Source organism: Callithrix jacchus, chromosome 3 (genome assembly GCF_049354715.1).
Source record: "Callithrix jacchus isolate 240 chromosome 3, calJac240_pri, whole genome shotgun sequence".
NCBI lineage: Eukaryota > Metazoa > Chordata > Mammalia > Primates > Cebidae > Callithrix > Callithrix jacchus.
The window spans coordinates 94502161-94521249 of NC_133504.1; the positions used below are offsets into that span (position 1 = coordinate 94502161).

General features: G+C 42.3%; 2 protein-coding genes across 14 annotated transcripts in view; one reads left to right on the forward strand and one right to left on the reverse strand.

The window, feature by feature from the left end:
• UBE2D3 (ubiquitin conjugating enzyme E2 D3) overlaps positions 1-19089 on the forward strand; it is a 71389-nt gene that overhangs the window by 20776 nt on the left and 31524 nt on the right. For 4 of the 13 annotated variants that reach the window (XM_078366762.1, XM_078366767.1, XM_078366760.1 and 1 more), the window contains exon 1: positions 17909-18029. The exons of 2 other annotated variants lie outside the window; for them this stretch is intronic. The gene's annotated coding sequence lies outside the window, so the exon portion shown is untranslated. Of the gene's footprint in view, positions 1-17908; positions 18030-18208; positions 18385-18424; positions 18760-19089 lie in introns of those variants that run through there. 7 more of the 13 variants (XM_078366759.1, XM_078366764.1, XM_078366761.1 and 4 more) reach the window with 4 other exon arrangements.
• On the reverse strand, positions 1809-19047 carry LOC108590841 (uncharacterized). The gene is made up of 2 exons (XM_035293224.3): positions 17656-19047; positions 1809-3472 (listed from the first exon to the last, which is right to left on the reverse strand). Exon 1 carries the CDS (start codon positions 18880-18882, stop codon positions 18325-18327), a length of 558 nt encoding a protein of 185 aa, XP_035149115.1. The 5' UTR covers positions 18883-19047; the 3' UTR covers positions 1809-3472; positions 17656-18324.

The following is a 19089-nucleotide window of genomic DNA, read 5'->3' on the forward strand; positions in this document are numbered from 1 at the left end:
TGGTGGGAAGAGTGGGGTTCTAAGACACAGGATAGGGATATTTGAGCAGAGGACAATGAAGCTGAAAATTCTGAATATCAATATTCCCCTAAACCTCTTTCTGAGGAAACCAGGCTCTTTTTTTTTTTTTTTTTTTTTTTTGAGATAGAGTTTTGCTCTTGTTACCCAGGCTGGAGTGCAATGGCGCGATCTTGGCTCACCGCAACCTCCGCCTCCTGGGTTCAGGCAATTCTCCTGCCTCAGCCTCCTGAGTAGCTGGGATTACAGGCACACGCCACCATGCCCAGCTAATTTTTTGTATCTTTAGTACAGACGGGGTTTCACCATTTTGACCAGGATGGTCTCGATCTCTTGACCTTGTGATCCACCCGCCTTGGCCTCCCAAAGTGCTGGGATTACAGGCTTGAGCCACCACACCCAGCCAAGGAAACCAGGCTCTTATGCATAGAGGCTTTCAGTGACTGTACTGGACAAGCTCCTTTACAAGCTGAAACATGCTCTCCTCAGAACTCAGCGGCTGGCACTAGGCACGGTAACTCATGCCTGTAATCCCAGCCCTTTGGCAGGCTGAGGTGGGAGGAATGCTTGAGTCCAGGAGTTCAAGACCAGCCTAGGCAACACAGCAAGGCACTGTCTCTTTAAAAAAATTTTTTTTTTACTAGCTGTACAGGGTGGTATGCGCCTGTAGTCTCAGCTACTCAAGGAGGCTGAGGTGGGAGGATGACTGGAGTTCAGGTGTTCCAGGTCTCAATGAGCCACGATCACACCACGATGCTCCAGTCTGAACAACAAAGCAAGATCCTGTCTCCAAAAAATGTTAACAAAATAAAGAACTTACCCTTACTACCTATTAGTGCCTCCAGTTATAGACCAACATAGCCTCATCAGAGAGGTATGAGGCCTTCTCTGTAAAGAGAAGGCCTTCATAGGAGAACTAACGGCCTTGCCATTTTAATCAGCGGGATCCTGGACAGCATATATGGGAATACATTTACGGTTAGATTATGGAAAATTTATTGGCATGGATGCACTTACCTAAGAATCAAGATTTAATATTTTGGCATTAATAATTTGGTAGGATGAGGCTTAAATTCAGTAATAGCCTATAAATAAGATGGCCAAAATGCCAGAAATTCATGGGCATATTGTAGAGCAGAAAATACAAAGGCTCCCTAGCCATTGTTAATTTTCACCATGTCATTAAGGAATGCAGTGATGATGGGAGCACCACCATTTCTAAGGAGCTCTGAAGTGGCTTTGTTTGCAAGAGATAATGGTGATGAATACTGTAGTGGAACTGGGTTTGCTGATCTTCGTGGGAATATTAGAATCCCAAGGCAGTAGGGTCCACATAATGGCATATAAATATCAGAGACAGACCAGGTGCAGTGGCTCATGTCTGTAATCCCAGCACTTTGGGAGGCTGAGGCAGGCGGATCACTTGAGGCCAGGAGTTTGAGACCAGCCTGGCCAACACGGTGAAACCCCATCTCTTGTAAAAATACAAAAATTAGCTGGGTGTAGGGGTACCTACCTGTGGTCTCAGCTACTCACGAGGCTGAGGCAAGAGAATGGCTTGAACTTGGGAGGTTGCAGTGAGCCAAGATCAGGTCACTGCACTCTAGCCTGGGCAATCAGAGACAAGTGGCCACAATTAGCAAAATAAGCCAAATTCTTTTTGTTTTGTTTTGGAGACAAGGTCTCACTCTGTCACTCAGGTTGGAATGCAACAGTGTGATCTCAGCTCACTACAGCTTCTGCCTCCCGAGTAGCTGAGACTATAGGTGTGCACTACCATGCCAAGCTAGTTTTTATATTTTTGGTAGAGATGGGGTTTCATCATGTTGGCCAGGCTGGCTAGAATTGTTTTTTTGAGAGGTAGTCTCACTCTGTCGCCCAGGCTGAAGTGCAGTGGCGTGATTCAGCTCACTGCAATCTCTGCCTCTCAGGTTCAAGCGATTCTCCTGCCTCTGATTCCTGAGTAGCTGTGATTACAGGCACCTGCCTAATTTTAGCAGTTTTAATAGAGATGGGGTTTCACCATGTTGGCCAGGATGTTCTTGAACTCCTGACCTCATGATCCACCTGCTTTGGCCTCCCAAAGTGCTAGGATTACAGGCATGAGCCACCACACCCGGTTGGCCAGATTTCTTAAGGCACTGTTTCTAAACTTGTACTAATACTAGAAACCCAAAACTATAAATTCTACCTTGGACAAGTGGTCAAAGTAGGGGACCTAAGCAAGTCAAGTGATGGAATCTTGGCCTGACTGTGGCTAACAGTGGATCCAGAGTGACCCATACTGTGGTTGTTTCTCCAGTCGCGGATGTGTTGTAGTAGCAGATATATTTTAATAACAAACTTTATTTTGGTTCCTGATCTATGGAGTGATTGCCATCATAGATGGAAAGTGCTACACAGCAGCTTAGGTCTGCTTTCTGCCACTCCTTATTAAGATAGTAAAGGAAAAACAGTACCATATCCCTGAGGAAATTGTAGAGATTGGCCAGGCACAGTAGATCATGCCTGTAACCCCAGCGCTTTGGGAGGCCAAGGCAGGAGGATTGCTTGACCCCAGGAGTTTGAGACCAGCCTAGATAAGACAGCAAGACTCCATTTCTACAATATCAAAAAGCAAAATAGAAAAAGCAAAAGAAATTGCAGAGATTAGTGCCACCATGCTGCCAAGGTGATTCATACCACATTCTCATTTAAATTTCCTGTGGCCACCAGATTCACCATAGGGAATGACAGTTCTAGGTGTGGTATCTTCTTTGGAAGAAATTAATATACATGTTGGCATGATACTGATCTGATATTGATCTGGAAATGTCCCCCAGCCCCATTCTAGTCATAAGGAGAATCAGAAACAAACTGTTGAAATATTTACATAGGAGGGACATCGGTAAGTCCTGACTGTCTTGTCTCAGGCTACATCAACTCTCCTGTTCTCTATATGGTATGAAGGGACCTTGATGATATTGTTATTCCATAGAACATCACACTGATCCATTATAGTAATGAAATTATATTAAATAAAACTGATGAGCAGAAGTAGGCAGCATTCTACATGTTTTTGTAAGAAAGGTGCAAGATGAACCTTGAAAAACTTCCAGGACTTGCCAAAGGTTTCTAGGGGTCCAATGGCCAGAGATATATTAGGATATCCACAAGATCCATACTTTTTTCTCTTCCATTAACTGGTCAGAGGGAACTCCTTATGATGACAGTTTATGTGCATTGAGGGAGAAGTGTTGAAGGAGTACAGGCAGGTACTGTAGGAGTCTAGTCACCTGCTCATTCATGGTTCCAGTCCCATATGTAATGCATTGTTCCTGTGCTCATTCATTTGTACAGTTTGGTGAGTCAAATTAACACCAATTCATGATGGGCAGTTTGATTCACACAGTCACTTGATGTCCCATGATCAGGTGTTGCATCTCTTCCAGGTAGCAGCACAAATCAACAGGTGCTTTTAAAAGAAAAAAAAAAAGGAACAAAACCATGGTTAAGGAAAATACAGCCTTACTCCAAAACCTTCAGGGTCTGTGTTGTAATTCTTGTACCTAAACTTGCCAGAGGCTTCATATAACATCTCTCTTACATTAACTTCCAATACCATTGGGTCTACAGGATCATAAAGCCTAAGTCTGGGCCCCACCCCGCTCAAAACTTATTTGTTTATTTTTTGAGACACAGTCTTGCTCTGTCACCCAGGCTGGAGTGCAGTGGCAAGATCTTGGCGCACTGCAGTCTCTGCCTCCCAGGTTCAAGTGATTCTCCTGTCTCAGCCGATTAGCTGGGATTACAGGTGTGCACCACCACACCCGGTTAATTTTTGTATTTTTGGTAGAGACGAGGTTTCACTATGTTGGCCAGGCTGGTCTTGAACTTCTGACCTCAGGTTATCCACCTGCCTCAGCCTCCCAAAATGCTGGGATTACAGGTGTGAGCCACTGTGCCTGGCCAAAACTGGTAGTAGTCCTATAGCTACAGTTAAGCCTCCAAGAACAGCTAACACAATTGTACTATGTTTTGCCTCCAAATCTAAAGACACCTGTCACATATTTTGCCTTTTTCTTTGTTGTGATAGTGGAAAGTACTTTTCTCTAACAAGTGCCTTTAAATGGGTGTTTGCTTTGTTTTGGTCTAGCTTTTATAGTTGTTCACAACAGAAGTATGGTCAAAACCACTAAGTTCGTAATTATCAGAAGTGAAACTCTAAAATACTTTTTTTAAGACAGACTTTCTGTCATGAAGGCTGAAGTGCAATGGCCTGATCATAGCTCACTGAAGCTTTGAACTCCTGGCCTCAACTGATTCTCCCACCTCAGCCTCCTTGAGTAGCTGAGATTACAGGCATGCACCACCATGCCTGGCATTTTTATTTATTTATTTATTTATGTGTGTGTGTAGAAACAGGGTCTCACTATGTTGCTCAGACTGGTCTCAAACTCCCGGTCTTAAGTGATCCTCCTGCTTTGGCATCCCAAAACACCGGGATTACAGGCATAAGGCACCTCACCCGGCCAAGGGGACTTTTTTTTTTTTTTAATATCATAAACTTTACTAGAAGTTCTGTATCCTCTCTCAAAATACACAAGGTAGCTGTTGTGCATATATTGTCTATAGCTAATGCTTCGTGCACAAATACCTAGGTCTATGGCAATAACTGTTACTTAAAGACTTGAAACTCAAGGTTAACATTGCTAAAAGCAAAGGCATACTCTTAGAAAAGTAAAAGTAGGTTCAAAAGAATATGAGGATCACAGTTAAATAGAGATTTCAAGTGTAAAAGCAGAGATAAAGTTTTTATCCTGTATACATCTCTCTTTTAGGAAACCATTGAAAAGTTCTTTATTGTGCTACATTATAATGAAAGCTGTGTTTAATATTTTTTTTTTTTTTGAGATGGAGTCTCACTCTGTTGCCCAGGCTGGAGTACACTGGTGTGCTCTTGGCTCACCGCAACCTCCACCTCTCGGGTTCAAGCAGTTCTCCTGCCTCAGCCTCCTGAGTAGCTGGGATTACAGGCAGGCACAACCATACCCAGCTAATTTTTGTATTTTTAGTAGAGAGGGAGTTTCACCATATTGGTAAGGCTCGTCTTGAACTCCTGACCTCATGATCTGCCCACCTCGGCCTCCCAAAGTGCTGAGATTACAGCGGTAAGCCACCACACCCAGCCAACTGTTTAATTTAATGGTGCTGTGCAAGATAGTCTGGAGAAGGAAAAGCAGAGGCAGAGAAGCCCACTGTGAATGTACAGTAATGGACCAAATATGAGTTGAGAGGCATCATAGTGTAATGAAAAGAATGTTGACATTAGAATTACAGGACTGCTAGTAATGACTGATCCTGTCACCTTGGGCAAGTCATTTAACCTGTCTGATTCTGCATCCTTATTTATATGTCAGTCACCTTGTAGGCCCTCAATAAATACTTGAGTAATGAAATGTTAGTCACTTCTGCTTAACTCACAGTGATTATAGAATGATGGAAATCTTTTAAAATGTATAAACTGTTATAAAATGTAAGGTGTAATATGCACTGAAGGCCTAAATAAGTAGAAATGGACACTGATAAGGGAAGGGTGAAAGACAAAGATGACTCCAATATACTGATTCTTAGTCTTGGTGACTGGAAAAATATATTCACGTAAGCAGATTGTTTAGGAGAGGAACTGAGTAGAAATTAAGACAGGGTTAGGGAAAAAACAGTGATTTATTTAAATTGTCAGGATGTTCAGCAGTAACTAAAAACTGAACAACTAAGTTATTGTTAATATATATATAATAGTTTTGTTTTATATATTACTTTCATATATTCTTAGGTATTTTTCATATGAGAATATTCTAGCTCCTCTGTAAAACTTTACGTTCTTAGAGAAAGAGATTATCTCCTGGGGAATTTGTATTCCTTCCTCATTTAAAAATAAACCACCTGTGTCTGCTACAAAGTTCCATCTGTTCCATCCAATTTATTGGTAAACAAATTACATAGGGCATTGACTGGTTTAAAGATAATTTGTTAGGTTCTTCAGTCCTTCCAGTTTAATACTAAATGGCTACACTTTTTTTTTTTTTTTTTTTTTTTTTTTTTAATCATGGAGTCTTGTTCTGTTACCTAGGCTGGAGTGCAGTGGCTCCATCTCAGCTCACTGCAGCAACCTCTGCCTCCTGGGTTCGAGCGATCCTCCTGCCTCAGCCTCTGGAGTAGCTGCGACTATTGGCGGCTGCCACCATGCCCAGCTAGTTTTTGTACCAAACTGCTATACTTTTTGAAAAACTGATACACGATGGTTTACATATTTAGGAGGTATATAGGATATTATGTTACATGCATAGAATATGTACTGACCAAGTCAGGGTATCTAGGGTATCCATCACCTCAAATATTTCTAAGTGCTGGGAACATTTCAAGTCCTCTCCTAGCTATTTTGAAATATAAAAATCATTCACTATAACTAACTATACTAGTTACCCTACTCTGTTATTAAACATTCCTTTGTTTCATATCTCACTGTATATTTGTACCCAACCTCTCTTCAACTGCCCCTCCAACCCAGACACCTTTCCCAGCTTCTGGTAACCATCATTCCACTCTCTGCCTCCATGAAATCAACATGTTTAGTTTCCACATACGAGTGAGAGAACGTGGGATAGTTGTCATTCTGTGCCTGGCTTATTTCACTTAACACAATAACCTCCAGTTCCTTCCACGTTTCTGCAAAGGAAATGATTTCTCTTTTTTGTGACTGGATAGTATTCATTGTGTATATATACCACATTTGCTTTATCCATTCATCTGTTGATGGACACTTAGGTTGATATGTTCTTTGCTGTTGTGAACAGTGTGGCACTGAACATGCAAATGAAGGTATCCCTTTGATATACTGATTTATTTTCCTTTGAATAAATACCCAATAGTGAGATTGACAGATAATATGGCAGTTCTTTTAGTTTTTTTGAGAAATATGTTTCAATAGTGGCTATACTAATTTACATTCCCATTGACAGTGTAAAAGAATTTCTTCTGCCAGGTGCAGTGGCTCATGCCTGTAACCTCAGCACTTTGGGAGGTTGAGGTGGGCGGATCACAAGGTCAGGAGTTCGAGACCAGCCTGGCCAATATGGTAAAACTCAATCTCTACTAGAAATATAAAGAAATTAGCTGGGCATGGTGGTGCATGCCTGTAATCCCAGCTACTTGGGAGGCTTAGGTAGGACAATTGCTGGAACCCAGGAGGTGGAGGTTGCAGTGAGCCAAGATCACACCACTGCACTCCAGCCTGGGCAACAGAGTGAGACTCTGTCTCAAGAAGAAAAAAAAAAGAGAATTTCTTCTGCATCCTTACCAGCATCTGTTATTTTCTGTCTTTTTAGTAATAACCCCTCTGTCATAGGTGATACCTTATTGTGGTTTTCATTTGCATTTTCCTGATGATTAGTGATATTAAACATTTTTTCACATACTTATTGGGCATTTGTGTCTTCTTCTGAGAAATGTCTATTCACATCCTTTGCCCACTTTTAATGGGGTTATTTGCTTTTTGCTGTTGAGTTGTTTATGTTCCTTGTACATTCTCAACTCTGGTTCCTTGTTGGATTAATAGTTTGTAAACATTTTCTCCCATACAACAGGTTATCTCTTCACTCTGCTATTTCCTTTGCTAAGCTTTCCAGTTTAATATAGTCCAATCTGGCTATTTTTGTCTTTGCTGTTTGTGCTTTTGAGGTCTTAGCCATAAACTCTTTGCTTAGACTCGATATCCTGAAGTGGTATTCCTGTTTTCTTCTAGTAGTTTTATAGATTTATAGGTCTTATATTTATGTCTGAACCGTTATTTATGTGCATCACTCTAAATAGTTTTTACTACTAGTACCTTATAAAGCATAAGCAAATGCCTTATTCAAAGTCATATGAGGCTGGGTACGGTGGCTCACACTGTAGTCTCAGCACTTTGGGAGGCCAAGGAGGGCAGACCGCTTGATTCCCAGAGTTCAAGACAAGCATGGACAACGTGGCAAAACCCATTTCTACAAAAGATTTTAAAACTAGCTAAGTGTGGTGACATGTGCCTATAGTCCCAGCTCCTTGGTGGGGGTGGCTGAGATGGGAGGATCACTTGAGCCTGGGAGGCTGAGGCTGCACTGAGCCATGTTGGTGCCAATGCACTACAGCCTAGGTGACACAGTGAGACTGTCTCAAAAAGAAGAATGTAATATGTTTCTTTCTTTTACATTTTAAACACATATGCCTTTCATTTAGACCCTAGAGTGTAAGATAATTTCTATTCCATTTGAAATCCTTAGTTTCTCCTAGTTTTGTTTTTTTTTTTTTTTTTGAGATCGAGTCTTGCTCTGTAGCCAGATTGCAGTGCAGTGGCACGATCTTGGCTTACTGCAACCTCCACCTCCCGAGTTCAAGTGATTCTCCTGCCTCAGCCTTCCGATTAGCTGGGACTACAGGTGTGTGCCACCACACCCGGCTAATTTTTGTATTTTTAGTAGAGATGGGGTTTCACCATGTTGGCCAGGATGGTCTCGATCTCTTGACCTCGTGATCCACCCACCTCGGCCTCCCAAAGTGCTAGGAGTACAGATGTGAGCCACCTGTCCAATCAGTTTCTCCTAGATTTTTTTGGGGCGGGGGCGGGGGCGGGGGGGCAGAGTCTCCCTCTGTCACCCAGGTGGAGTGCAGTGGCGAGATCTTGGCTCACTGCAACCTTCGCCTCCCAGGTACAAGCAACTCTCCTGCCTCAGCCTCCTGAGTAGCTGGGATTACAGGCGCGTGCCACCATGCCCGGCTATTTTTTTGTATTTTTTAGTAGAGACGGAGTTTCATTATGTTGGTCAGGCTGGTCTCGAACTCCTGGCCTTGTGATCTGCCTGCCTGGGCCTCCCAAAGTGCTGGGATTACAGGCGTGAGCCACCGTGCCTGGCCTAGTTTTTAAAAAATTAAATTGTGACAGCCATTCAACGTTAGCAGTAGATTTATCTTTTAGAGTAAGAATTTCACTTCCTCCCTCCCTGTAAGTTTATTTGGTTTTCTCTGGACTGCTACAGTATTTTACTGAATCTGTCTGGGAACTTAAATACTAACAACATCCAGAAGCTTCAGTAACTCTGGACAAAAAAAGCTTCATCCACTAAAAAGCTGATTTGGGGGTTATAAGAAACTCTCCTCTTGTATCATCTGTTGCTCCCTCACATGAACAGAATTTTGGTTAGATAGAGCTATTTTTAGCTTTCCTTTTTTTTTTTTTTTTTTGCCCAGCACAGTTTTGTTTTCCTGGTGCATATGTTTATACTATATTAAGTATGCAATAGCATTAGGTCTAGAATGACTGTACATACTTTTTTTATGAGATAGAGTCTTGCTCTGTCACCAGTTTGGAGTGCAGTGGCAAGATCACGGCTCACAGCAACCTCAACCTCCCAGGTTCCAGTAATCCTCCCACCTCAGAGTCCCAAATAGCTGGGACTATAGCTATTTTAGAAAATTTTAGAAAAATTTTTTGTAGAGACAAAATCACTGTGTGGCCTAAGCTTATCTCAAACTCCTGGGCCCAAGCAATCCTCCTGTCTCTGCCTCCCATAATGCTGGGATTACATGATTGCACCTGGCCTGTACATATTTAAATAAAAAAATATCGCTAAAACATACTAACAAAGGGAGCACATGATGTTGGAAAAATGGCACCACAAATTTGCTCAATATGGGCTGCTACAAACTTTCAATTTGTAAAAAATACCATATCTATGAAGTTCAATAAAATCAGGTATGTCTGTAATACCGTAACTAGGAAGTGAGTTTTGAATATTTACTTTTGAGCTTTATATAACAGATTTTAATATAATTGTTATTTCTATTACTAGTTTTTAATAATGGCTGTGTTTAACAATCAGCCTGAAATATTCCTAAAATTTTTTAACTGATTCTTGTAAGCTGTTACAGGCAAGTTCTATCACACTACTGCCTATACTCCTAATTGTGGAAGTGACTTAGGGACTAGTCAGTATGAATTGAGGTGGTTCTGCTATCTAATATTTTAAAAAATAGATATAGTGTGACTTCTCCTTTAGAATCTGTCTAGCAGGTTTCACCCAAAAACTCACAATAAAAAAAAAATTGACCTAATACTCAGATTTATATAGTCAAACCTTAAATTTTGCTATCTCACAAAGTCTGTCATGCTTTTTCATATTCCTTCAGCTATATGTTACCTTGTTATGATTTTATTAGTTAAAAAATTTAAGGCCACTATAATATGTGTCACCTGTAATTACTGACAAAAAGAATACAATAAACAATGGGGAGAAATACAGACAGACATTTTAGCAAAGAAGATATGCGGATGACAAAGAAGCACATGAAAAGATGCTTAATATCATTAGTCACTAGGAGAATGCAAATTAAAATGATGATGAAATACCACTACACACCTATTACAATGGCTAAAATTGAAAAGATTAACCCTAACAAGTTAGGAGAAATTGGAACACTCAGACATAGTTGATGGGACCGTAAAAATGCAAACTAATCCACAGTGACAGAAAACAGATCAGAGGTTTCCTATGGATAAGAAGAGAGAGGGGTGGGGGAAAAACAAGATAAAGGATTTATAAAAGAGCACAAGGAAACTTGTAGTGAAGTTCATTATCTTCATTTTGGTGAGTTTCATGAGTATATACATATGTCAGCTTATCAAACTGTTTATTTAGGTATGTATAACTTATTGTATGTCAATTATATTTCAATAAAGCTGTTAAAAAAACAATGTAGCTGTGGTCTGACTGGTAAAGATGAAGAAAAGGTAACTGCTTTAGGCTAGACAACATAGACCCGTTCTTTCAGGGTTAAACTGAAATAGGTTCTTTGGGCAGCCAACAAGCACCTCTCTGGCTTACACTGAGATGTCAGGCAACTAAAATTCTGTTTTTATTACATGTATGCTGGTAAACCAGATTCTCTTCCTCTGAGTGCCTGTCTTTATATGTCCCTGATATACTTCATATTATAGTCAACCTCCAGTATTCCTGAGGGATTGTTTCCAGAACCACCCTCAGATACCAAAATCCAAGGATGCTCAAATCCATGATATAAAATGCCATATTTGCAAATAACTTATGCACATCTTCCTTAGATTGCTTATAATACTTAGTACAATATAAACACTCTGTAAATATACTGTATTTTTTAATAACAAGAAGAAAGTATAGATTTTGAAAAAATATGCAAGTAAAAATATGTATTTTTGATCCATGGTTGGTTGAATCCATGAATATGGAACTCACAGACCTGGAGGGCTATTTGTTTTATACATTACTGTTCCTCAGAATGAGGCTTCCTCATTATAATTTGTTTATATTCATTAGACTGTTGGTTCTGCAGACTGTGATAAGTGAACGCTAAGGATACCCACAGAACCATTCCCTAGTGGGTATCCTGAAGGAGTGGGGATTGGAGATGGATGGAAAGGGAGAAAGAATCTGAGAGGGCAGGTTAAAAAATTAGCCGGGCCTGGTGGTGTATGTCTGTAGTCCCAGCCACTAAGGAGGCTGAGGAGGGAGGATTGTTTGATCCCTGGAGGCAGAGGCTTCAGTGAGCCAAGATGGTGCCACTGCACTCCAACCTGGGTAATGGAGAGACCCTGTCTCAAAACACACAAAGACAAGACAAAAAAAATAGTTGAATCTTCCTTTTTTTTTCTTTGGAGACAGGGTCTTGCTCTGTCATCCAGGCTGGTAGGCAATGGCCTGATCACAGCTCACTGCAGCCCTGACCTCCTGGGCTCAAGTGATCCTACCACCCCAACCTCCCTTGTATCTGGGATTACTGGTCCCACCACCATGCCATGCTAATTTTTTATTTTCTGTACAGACAGAGTTTTGCCATGTTACCCAAGATGGTCTCTGACTCGTGGATTTAAGCATGGCCTCCTAAAGTGCTGGAATTACAGCTGTGCACCACCACACCCAGCCCTCAATCTTGTGACTTTTTCTATTGGGTCTAATTAGTTAGGTAGGGGTTGGGAGCTGAAGTAGTGGTAGGAGAGAAACCAGGATCAAATACCCTTTACCCAGGGTTTCCCTGCTAGCTGCCTGCTTATAATCATACATAAATACATCTTAGGCAGATAGAACAGAAATAGACAATAAATTCTTTTTCCTGGCCACATGAAAGCCAAATGGTATCAAAGAATGAACAAAGGTCTCCCAAAGGTTCTAGTAAAGTGGTAAGGAACTGAGACATGGATCACAGCAGTTAGCACAGATGTGGCCAAATTTAAAATAAATGAAAGTGGCAGTTATCCTACATTTGTATTTCAAGAGATTTAATTTGCAAAAAACAAAACATGCAACATGTTTCCACTGTTAGGTAAACGTTAGTTTCATAGTTCTTTAAGAGCTAAAAACGTAAGTTCATACTATTACATTTCAAGTTATTTTATTAGAATATCACATTTTATTGTCTTCTTTCTATAATTTTTTTTTTCTTTTGTAACAGGGTCTCACTCTGTCACCTAGGCTAAAGTGCAATGGTGTGATCATGGCTCACTGCTGCCTTTACTTTCTAGGCTCAAGGGATCTTCCCACCTCAGCTTCCAGAGTAGCTGGGACCACAGGCATGTGCTACTATGCCTAACTTTTTTGTAGAGACACAGTTTCATCATGTTGCACGGGCTGGTCTCAAACTCTTGGACTCAAGTGATCTTCCCGCTTTGGCCTCCCAAAGTGCCAGAATTACAGGCATAAGCCACAGCGCCTGGCTTGATTTTAGTGTACATTTTAATAAAAGTAACTGGAGGGAGAATTCCCCTCAAAAAAACAAATTTTTTTTTTTGAGACGGATGCTCGTTCTGTCACCAGGCTGAAGTGCAGTGGTGTAATCTTGGCTCACTGCAATCTCCGACTCCAGGTTCAAGGGATTCTCCTGCCTCAGTCTCCTGAGTAGTTGGGTTTACAGGCACATGCCACCACACCCAGCTAATTTAAAGCTCGACCCAGTAAATAAACTAAATTAACTTCCTGTACTGAGAATTGCCCCCAAAATATTTTTTAGGCAAGCTCGACCCAGTAAATAAGCTAAATTTACTTCCCGTACTATCTCTTATTAGTGCAACTATTTCAAATCTTTCTTGCATTTCTTCTGGATTATTTAATTAGCATCCTATTTTTCTTGCCTCTAGTCTCCATCCCAATACATACTTTGGGCACATGCTTCAACACTGCTATCAGTTTCTTTTTGCCATCAAAATCTGATCAAGCCATTTTGGTTAAATTCAATTCTCCCATCCCATCCCATCCCCTTTGGCATAAAATGCCCTCTGTATCTCCAGTCATGTCTTTAAAATCTATCCTGTCTCCTCATATTTCTGTCTTCTCATTCTCTCCTTGCTGCCCTGCCCCTTCCACTTCAATCTCCCAATACTGCAGCCAAAGTGTTTATAGTCTCAAAAACTTATCAAGTCATCTCTGAGACATTGCATGCTGATCCCTCTGCCGAGGAGCCTCCCTCACTATTGTTTTTCCAACTTTGCCTTGCTCCCTTTTTTCCATTTGTTTTAATACAACTCTCTTCCTCAGAGAGTTTTCCTGACTACCCCCAGCTAAGTTCAGTACATTAACAGTGCTCTCTGCACACTTTTATGTCACTGAACCCACTCTATGATGTCTGATATATACTGGTCTCCTAAAAAGATTTTCCTACAATGATATCTGTCTTGTTATATAGGTGACATCTGTCTTTTGTTTATGTATCTTCAGTGCCTAGCACATAATAGTGGTTTGATATTTTTTAAATAAATAGAAAAATAGCAGTGATTCTAACAAAAGATCTCTACTACATTAACATTCTTTGTCCTAAGCCTGAAAGACTCCCACTTGCCTATTCAGACCTAAGCATCACTGACTGACAAACTGAATCGAAGTCTCTTTATCCTGCCTCATCCTACACCAACAGTGGTCTTACAAAGATTTTTTTTTTTTTTTTAACCTGTGTTTGTAAGTAAACAAGCTTTTTGAAAGACAGAATGCACTGTTCTGGTCATTTCATATAAATGGAATCAAACAATATGTGGCCTTTTGCATCTGGCTTTCACTTGACAGAATGTTTTAAGGCTTCAAGATACATTTTGTAACATATATTAGTACTTTGTTCCTTCTTATTATAATAAGAGTATTCCACTATACAAATATAGCACATCTTCTTTATTCATTCATCAGCTGATCAACATTTGAGTTGTTTCTACTTTTTAGCTCTTATGAATAGCCCTACTCTGAACATTTGTGTGTAAGTTTTTGTGTAGAAAAATACTCTATTTTTATCTCAAAGATTTGTGCATGGTTCATTACATGCCAAAAGCCTTATTAATTTAAGGCCAAAATGATTTTCTTAGCATGAAATAAAGTACAGTTTCTTAAACCAAATTAATTTGACTTAATGAGATTCTGAATTGATTAGAAATTAATTTGACTTTTGTGCAAGCAATGTAAAGTAACATTTGGTTGACGTGGGCTCCAAAGTACTTGTTCCAGGCAGACTATGTAAATGAGCATTCTGAATATAAAAACTGGACCATAACATTTATAATTTAATTAAACTAATAAAATGGTATACACTGTACTAGAGCCAGTGTCTTTGGAAAGTTATAATATTCTGTAACAAAGCTACGAAGATATACAAAAACATAGATACAATATTAACATAAGTATATATATAATGTATGTTAATTATGTTTATTCATCAGTACATTCTAAGTAACTCTTTACTCAAGTTATTATAATAATGTGGCCTCACTGATGAATTCACATAATATTAAGACCCTGGCAAACCACCATTATTCACATTCGTAGATTAAAATGCCCATTTACTAGTAATTTTTTCCGAGACAGGGTCTTGCTCGGTCACCCAGGCTTGAGTGTAATGTCACAATCACAGCTCACTGCAGCCTCTACCTCCCAGGCTCAGACAATCCTCCCACCTCAGCCTCCCAAGTAGATGAGAACATAGGTTTGTACCACCATGCCTGGCTAATATTTTTTATTTTTGTAGAGATGGGGTCATCCTGTGTTGTCCAGGCTGGTCTCAAACTCCTGGGCTCAAGTCGTCATCCTTCCACGTTGGCCACCCAAAGTGCTAGGATTACAGGGTGATCCACCAGCCCAGCCTAATTTTTTTTTTAATCCTTTTTAGGACTTCAAAGTAATATTTATTAAGGGGTTACTTTTAAGCATATTGTCAACATTTTTGTACCTTTATTAATTTCTAAATGTAAATTTTTCTCTCAGTATTTACAGCCAGAATCTTTTTTCTTTTTAGCATATCTCCGATTACAATATAAAAAACACGATCATTTTCCTTTCTTGTTTCAAATGAGAACATTTCTACCATTGTAATTCAAGTAAAATCAGTATGTTTTAACTTTATTTGCAACTGTACGGTGGGCTCTCTGTAACAACAGGTGTATGAATAATGTTTAAAAATTTGACTTACGCTTGGCCTGCTTTATCCTAAGGCATCAAAATGCCTCTAGGTATGTGCCTTTTGATTTTAACCATGGCAAAATATGAGCAGAAATGTAAGTCCATTAATACAAATACAAACAAGTATAAGCAGAAAGCCTAATCAACTAAGGAATTTAGTGCCTAACACAAATGAATTTGTGATTACACAATCACTTGCCTTTATAAGCATGGATAATCTAGAACTCCATATATATTACGATTTTTTTGGGGGGAGGACAGGGTCTCACTCTGTCGCCCAGACTCGCGTGCAGTCGTCTGATCTTGGCTCACCACAATCTCCACCTCCCAGACTCCCAAACAGTTGGGATTACAGGGGCTGGCCACCACGGCCAGCCAATTTTTGTATTTTTAGTACAGATGGGGTTTCACCATGCTGGCCAGGCTGGTCTCAAACTCCTGACCTCAAATGATCCACCTGTCTGGGCCTCCCAAAGTGCTGGGATTACAGGCGTGAGCCACCGTGCCCGGCCACTATTATTACCATACATTGGTTTCACACTATGGCCAGTTAATGTCTGACTGGTTACTTTAGTAACTTAGATTTATACAGCATTGTAGGGTCTACAGTGTCCTTTCACATATATTATGACACTTAAACTACACAATCACCCTATGAGAAAGGACAGTTATTACTTACTTTGGCAGTGAAGAAACGGAGTCTGAAGATAACTAAACAGGCCAATAGCAAACAAATGAGAAGCAATTAGAAACCCGGGTTCCTCCCTCCACCTTCATGCCTAATCATCTGTGCTTCTATTATTTGGCTAGCTAGGAAAGAGAACATAGATTATTCAGGGAGGAGGGAGGGGTCAGAGGTGTTCATGAGGTGAGCCTCATGAGCAGTTAGGCCATGAGGTGAGAACTTCAGTGCTTTGCTACTCACCGGGTGGTTCAGACTAGCAAAATGTCTATCACCTGGGAGTTAGTTAGAAATGTAGGATCTCGGCTCAAGCCTGTAATCTCAGCACTTTGGGAAGCCGAGGCAGGTGGATCACGAGGTCAACAGATCGAGACCATCCTGGTCAACATGGTGAAACCCCGTCTCTACTAAAAATACAAAAAATTAGCTGGGCATGGTGGTGCGCGCCTGTAATCCCAGCTACTCGGGAGGCTGAGGGAGGAGAATTGCCTGAACCCAGAAGGTCGAGGTCACGGTGAGCCGAGATCGCGCCATTGCACTCCAGCCTGGGTAACAAGAGCGAAACCCTGTCTCAAAAAAAAAAAAAGAAATGTAGGATCTCTGCCCTACCAAATAAAAGTCGCATTTTCAACAAAGCCCCGGGTGGTTCCTATGGATACTAGTTTGAGAAGCACTGCTTCACTAATTGCTCTAGTGACACTACATGGTCACTTGAACAGTATATATTAGACCACTTATATTCATCATTGTTGATCTGTTTTTATTAGGTAAAACTTCCTGCAAGTTTTCAAATTAAGAGTATTGTTAAAATAAGTTTATTTTTTCCATGTAATTGAAAATCTCCACTTCAGTAACTGGGGTCATTAAGGAATGTTAGAAAACCTTAAGCTGGTCAGTGCTTACCCACCCAACATTAAGGTCTTTCTTTTGCCTAAAGAATACACTACAGAGTGTAACTGCCCTCTCCATACTTTAAATCCTTGACTAAAACAGGCCAATCCTATTTATGTAAACCCCACTTCCCAACTTGGATCTTTGAGGAAGTACCGTATGGTTTTTCTGACTCTAAACTCTGCCTAATTTTTTAATTAGTCTCGCCACTTTCTGGCTCAGTAACTGAAACACAGCAACAGAAGTTAAAGGTATTGAGAAGTTCAGCTTGTTTCCACTTCTACACTTGGTGGATGGTTGCGATTGATTACGGAGACCCGTGACCACCACTCTGCCCCTAACCCTCTCTGTCCCAGCCCCATCGACTCAGTTGAGCTTGACTCGGGCTGCTCTAACTCTGGGAACTGGCCTGTTGGGCCTGCTCTTCTCAGTGTTGCTCCTTTAGGGTCAGACAGGCACTGGACTTCAGCACGTGGGACCGCTGATGAGCCGCCAACCTGAGTCTATTTAAAACTACTGTTCCCATCTTGAGGGGAGCCTTCTCCCACAGCATAACAAGCCCAGGAGGGCAGGCAAGTAAATACTGCTCACCTGCTCCACCGGAAATCTCAAAATCCCGGCTCAACATCGACTCAAGTTATCTGGTAATTAATCCATGACACCTCCCACCGCACACTCCTGATTGGGCGCGTGAGAGAGGACTGTGTCGGCGCGCGCTCTTACAAGTCCGGGGAATTCCATTTCCTCTTCCAACCACCGGCTTAAACATTCAGGGGCGGTGCTTTCCTGGCCGTGGCCCGCCCCAGTTCGAGCCGGTGCCTCACTGCGTCTCGCGAGAATTTATGGATTTTGGGGGCGGGACCCCGAGAGGAAGAGCGCCCAAAACTGCTCTTAAGTCATTGCAGAGCTACTGCTTCGGTTAGCCAGCCACGAAGTTCTCGCGAGAGTCGTCGCCTCAATACCAAGTGAGGAAACTGGGGGACGCTGTGGGGAGGGGCGTGGGGCTTGGTCGCGCAGCGGCTGCTTGCTTTACCTTCCTCCCATGGTCTCCTTCCGGTTCTCGATGCTTCTCTGAGCCTAAGGGTTTCCGCCACTCGTTTACCCTCCCCCCAGCCCATGATCCGCCTCCCTCCCCCGCCCTCCTAGTCCAATCTCCGATCTGTTCAATAAGAAGGTGCTGTTCCGAGAAGGACAAGGAAAAGGCATTGGCACGTATTCACTTGGCCCCGGACGTGGGAAGCAAGCCGTCTGGCTTCAGCCTTACATCGGTCCTGTGCTCGCGACGGCGGCGTTGGCGGACTGATCCGCGGCGGTGAAGAGGCAGGAGAAGGGGGAGGGGCGGAGCGTGGCAGCTGGCAGTAGTTCCGTCAGAGCGGACATCTTGTGGCTGTGTCGTGCGCGTGAGCCCCGTAGGGCCGGGGAGGCACCAGCTGCCGCGCGGGGAGGAGGCCGAGGCCGCAGCTTGAGGGAGGCCCCGGCCCCTCTGTACGCGTGGGTGTGGACGGCTAGGGAAGGGAAGGAGGCCGGCCTAGTGGCCGGCCGGGTAAGAGGGGCAGTGCGGGCCCTGGGCGGCTTGAATAGCCAGCCTATTGGGTGCGGTGGGGTAGGGTGGGAAGGCTGGAGAAGCCGGGGCCTCTCCTGCTGGAAGAGGAGGGGGGAATGGGCGCGTCCACGCGCCCAAGCCGGAGCCTCAGGGTTAGCACGGGCGCGTGGTGGAGGTAGCTGGGCGGGCGCGCGCGGGAGCGCGCTGGAAGGCGGAGTGTACGGTGGCGTCAGAGACGACACAGAATAGCTCGCTGCGAGGACAGCAACACACATCAAACCTCTCTTCCTTTATTTCCTTCCCCCTGCCCGGCCGCACCTTTGGGCAGAAACCGAAAGCAGTCCGGCGTCCATCCTGAGTCTCTTGCTTCCCCCTCCCCCTTGCCTTTCTTTGCCGTAGTGACGCCGGTATAGCGCCGACTAGGCCCCAGCTCCTCCTCTGCTGGGCTCCGGACCCTGCCCCGCACCCACCCCTTTCTCCTA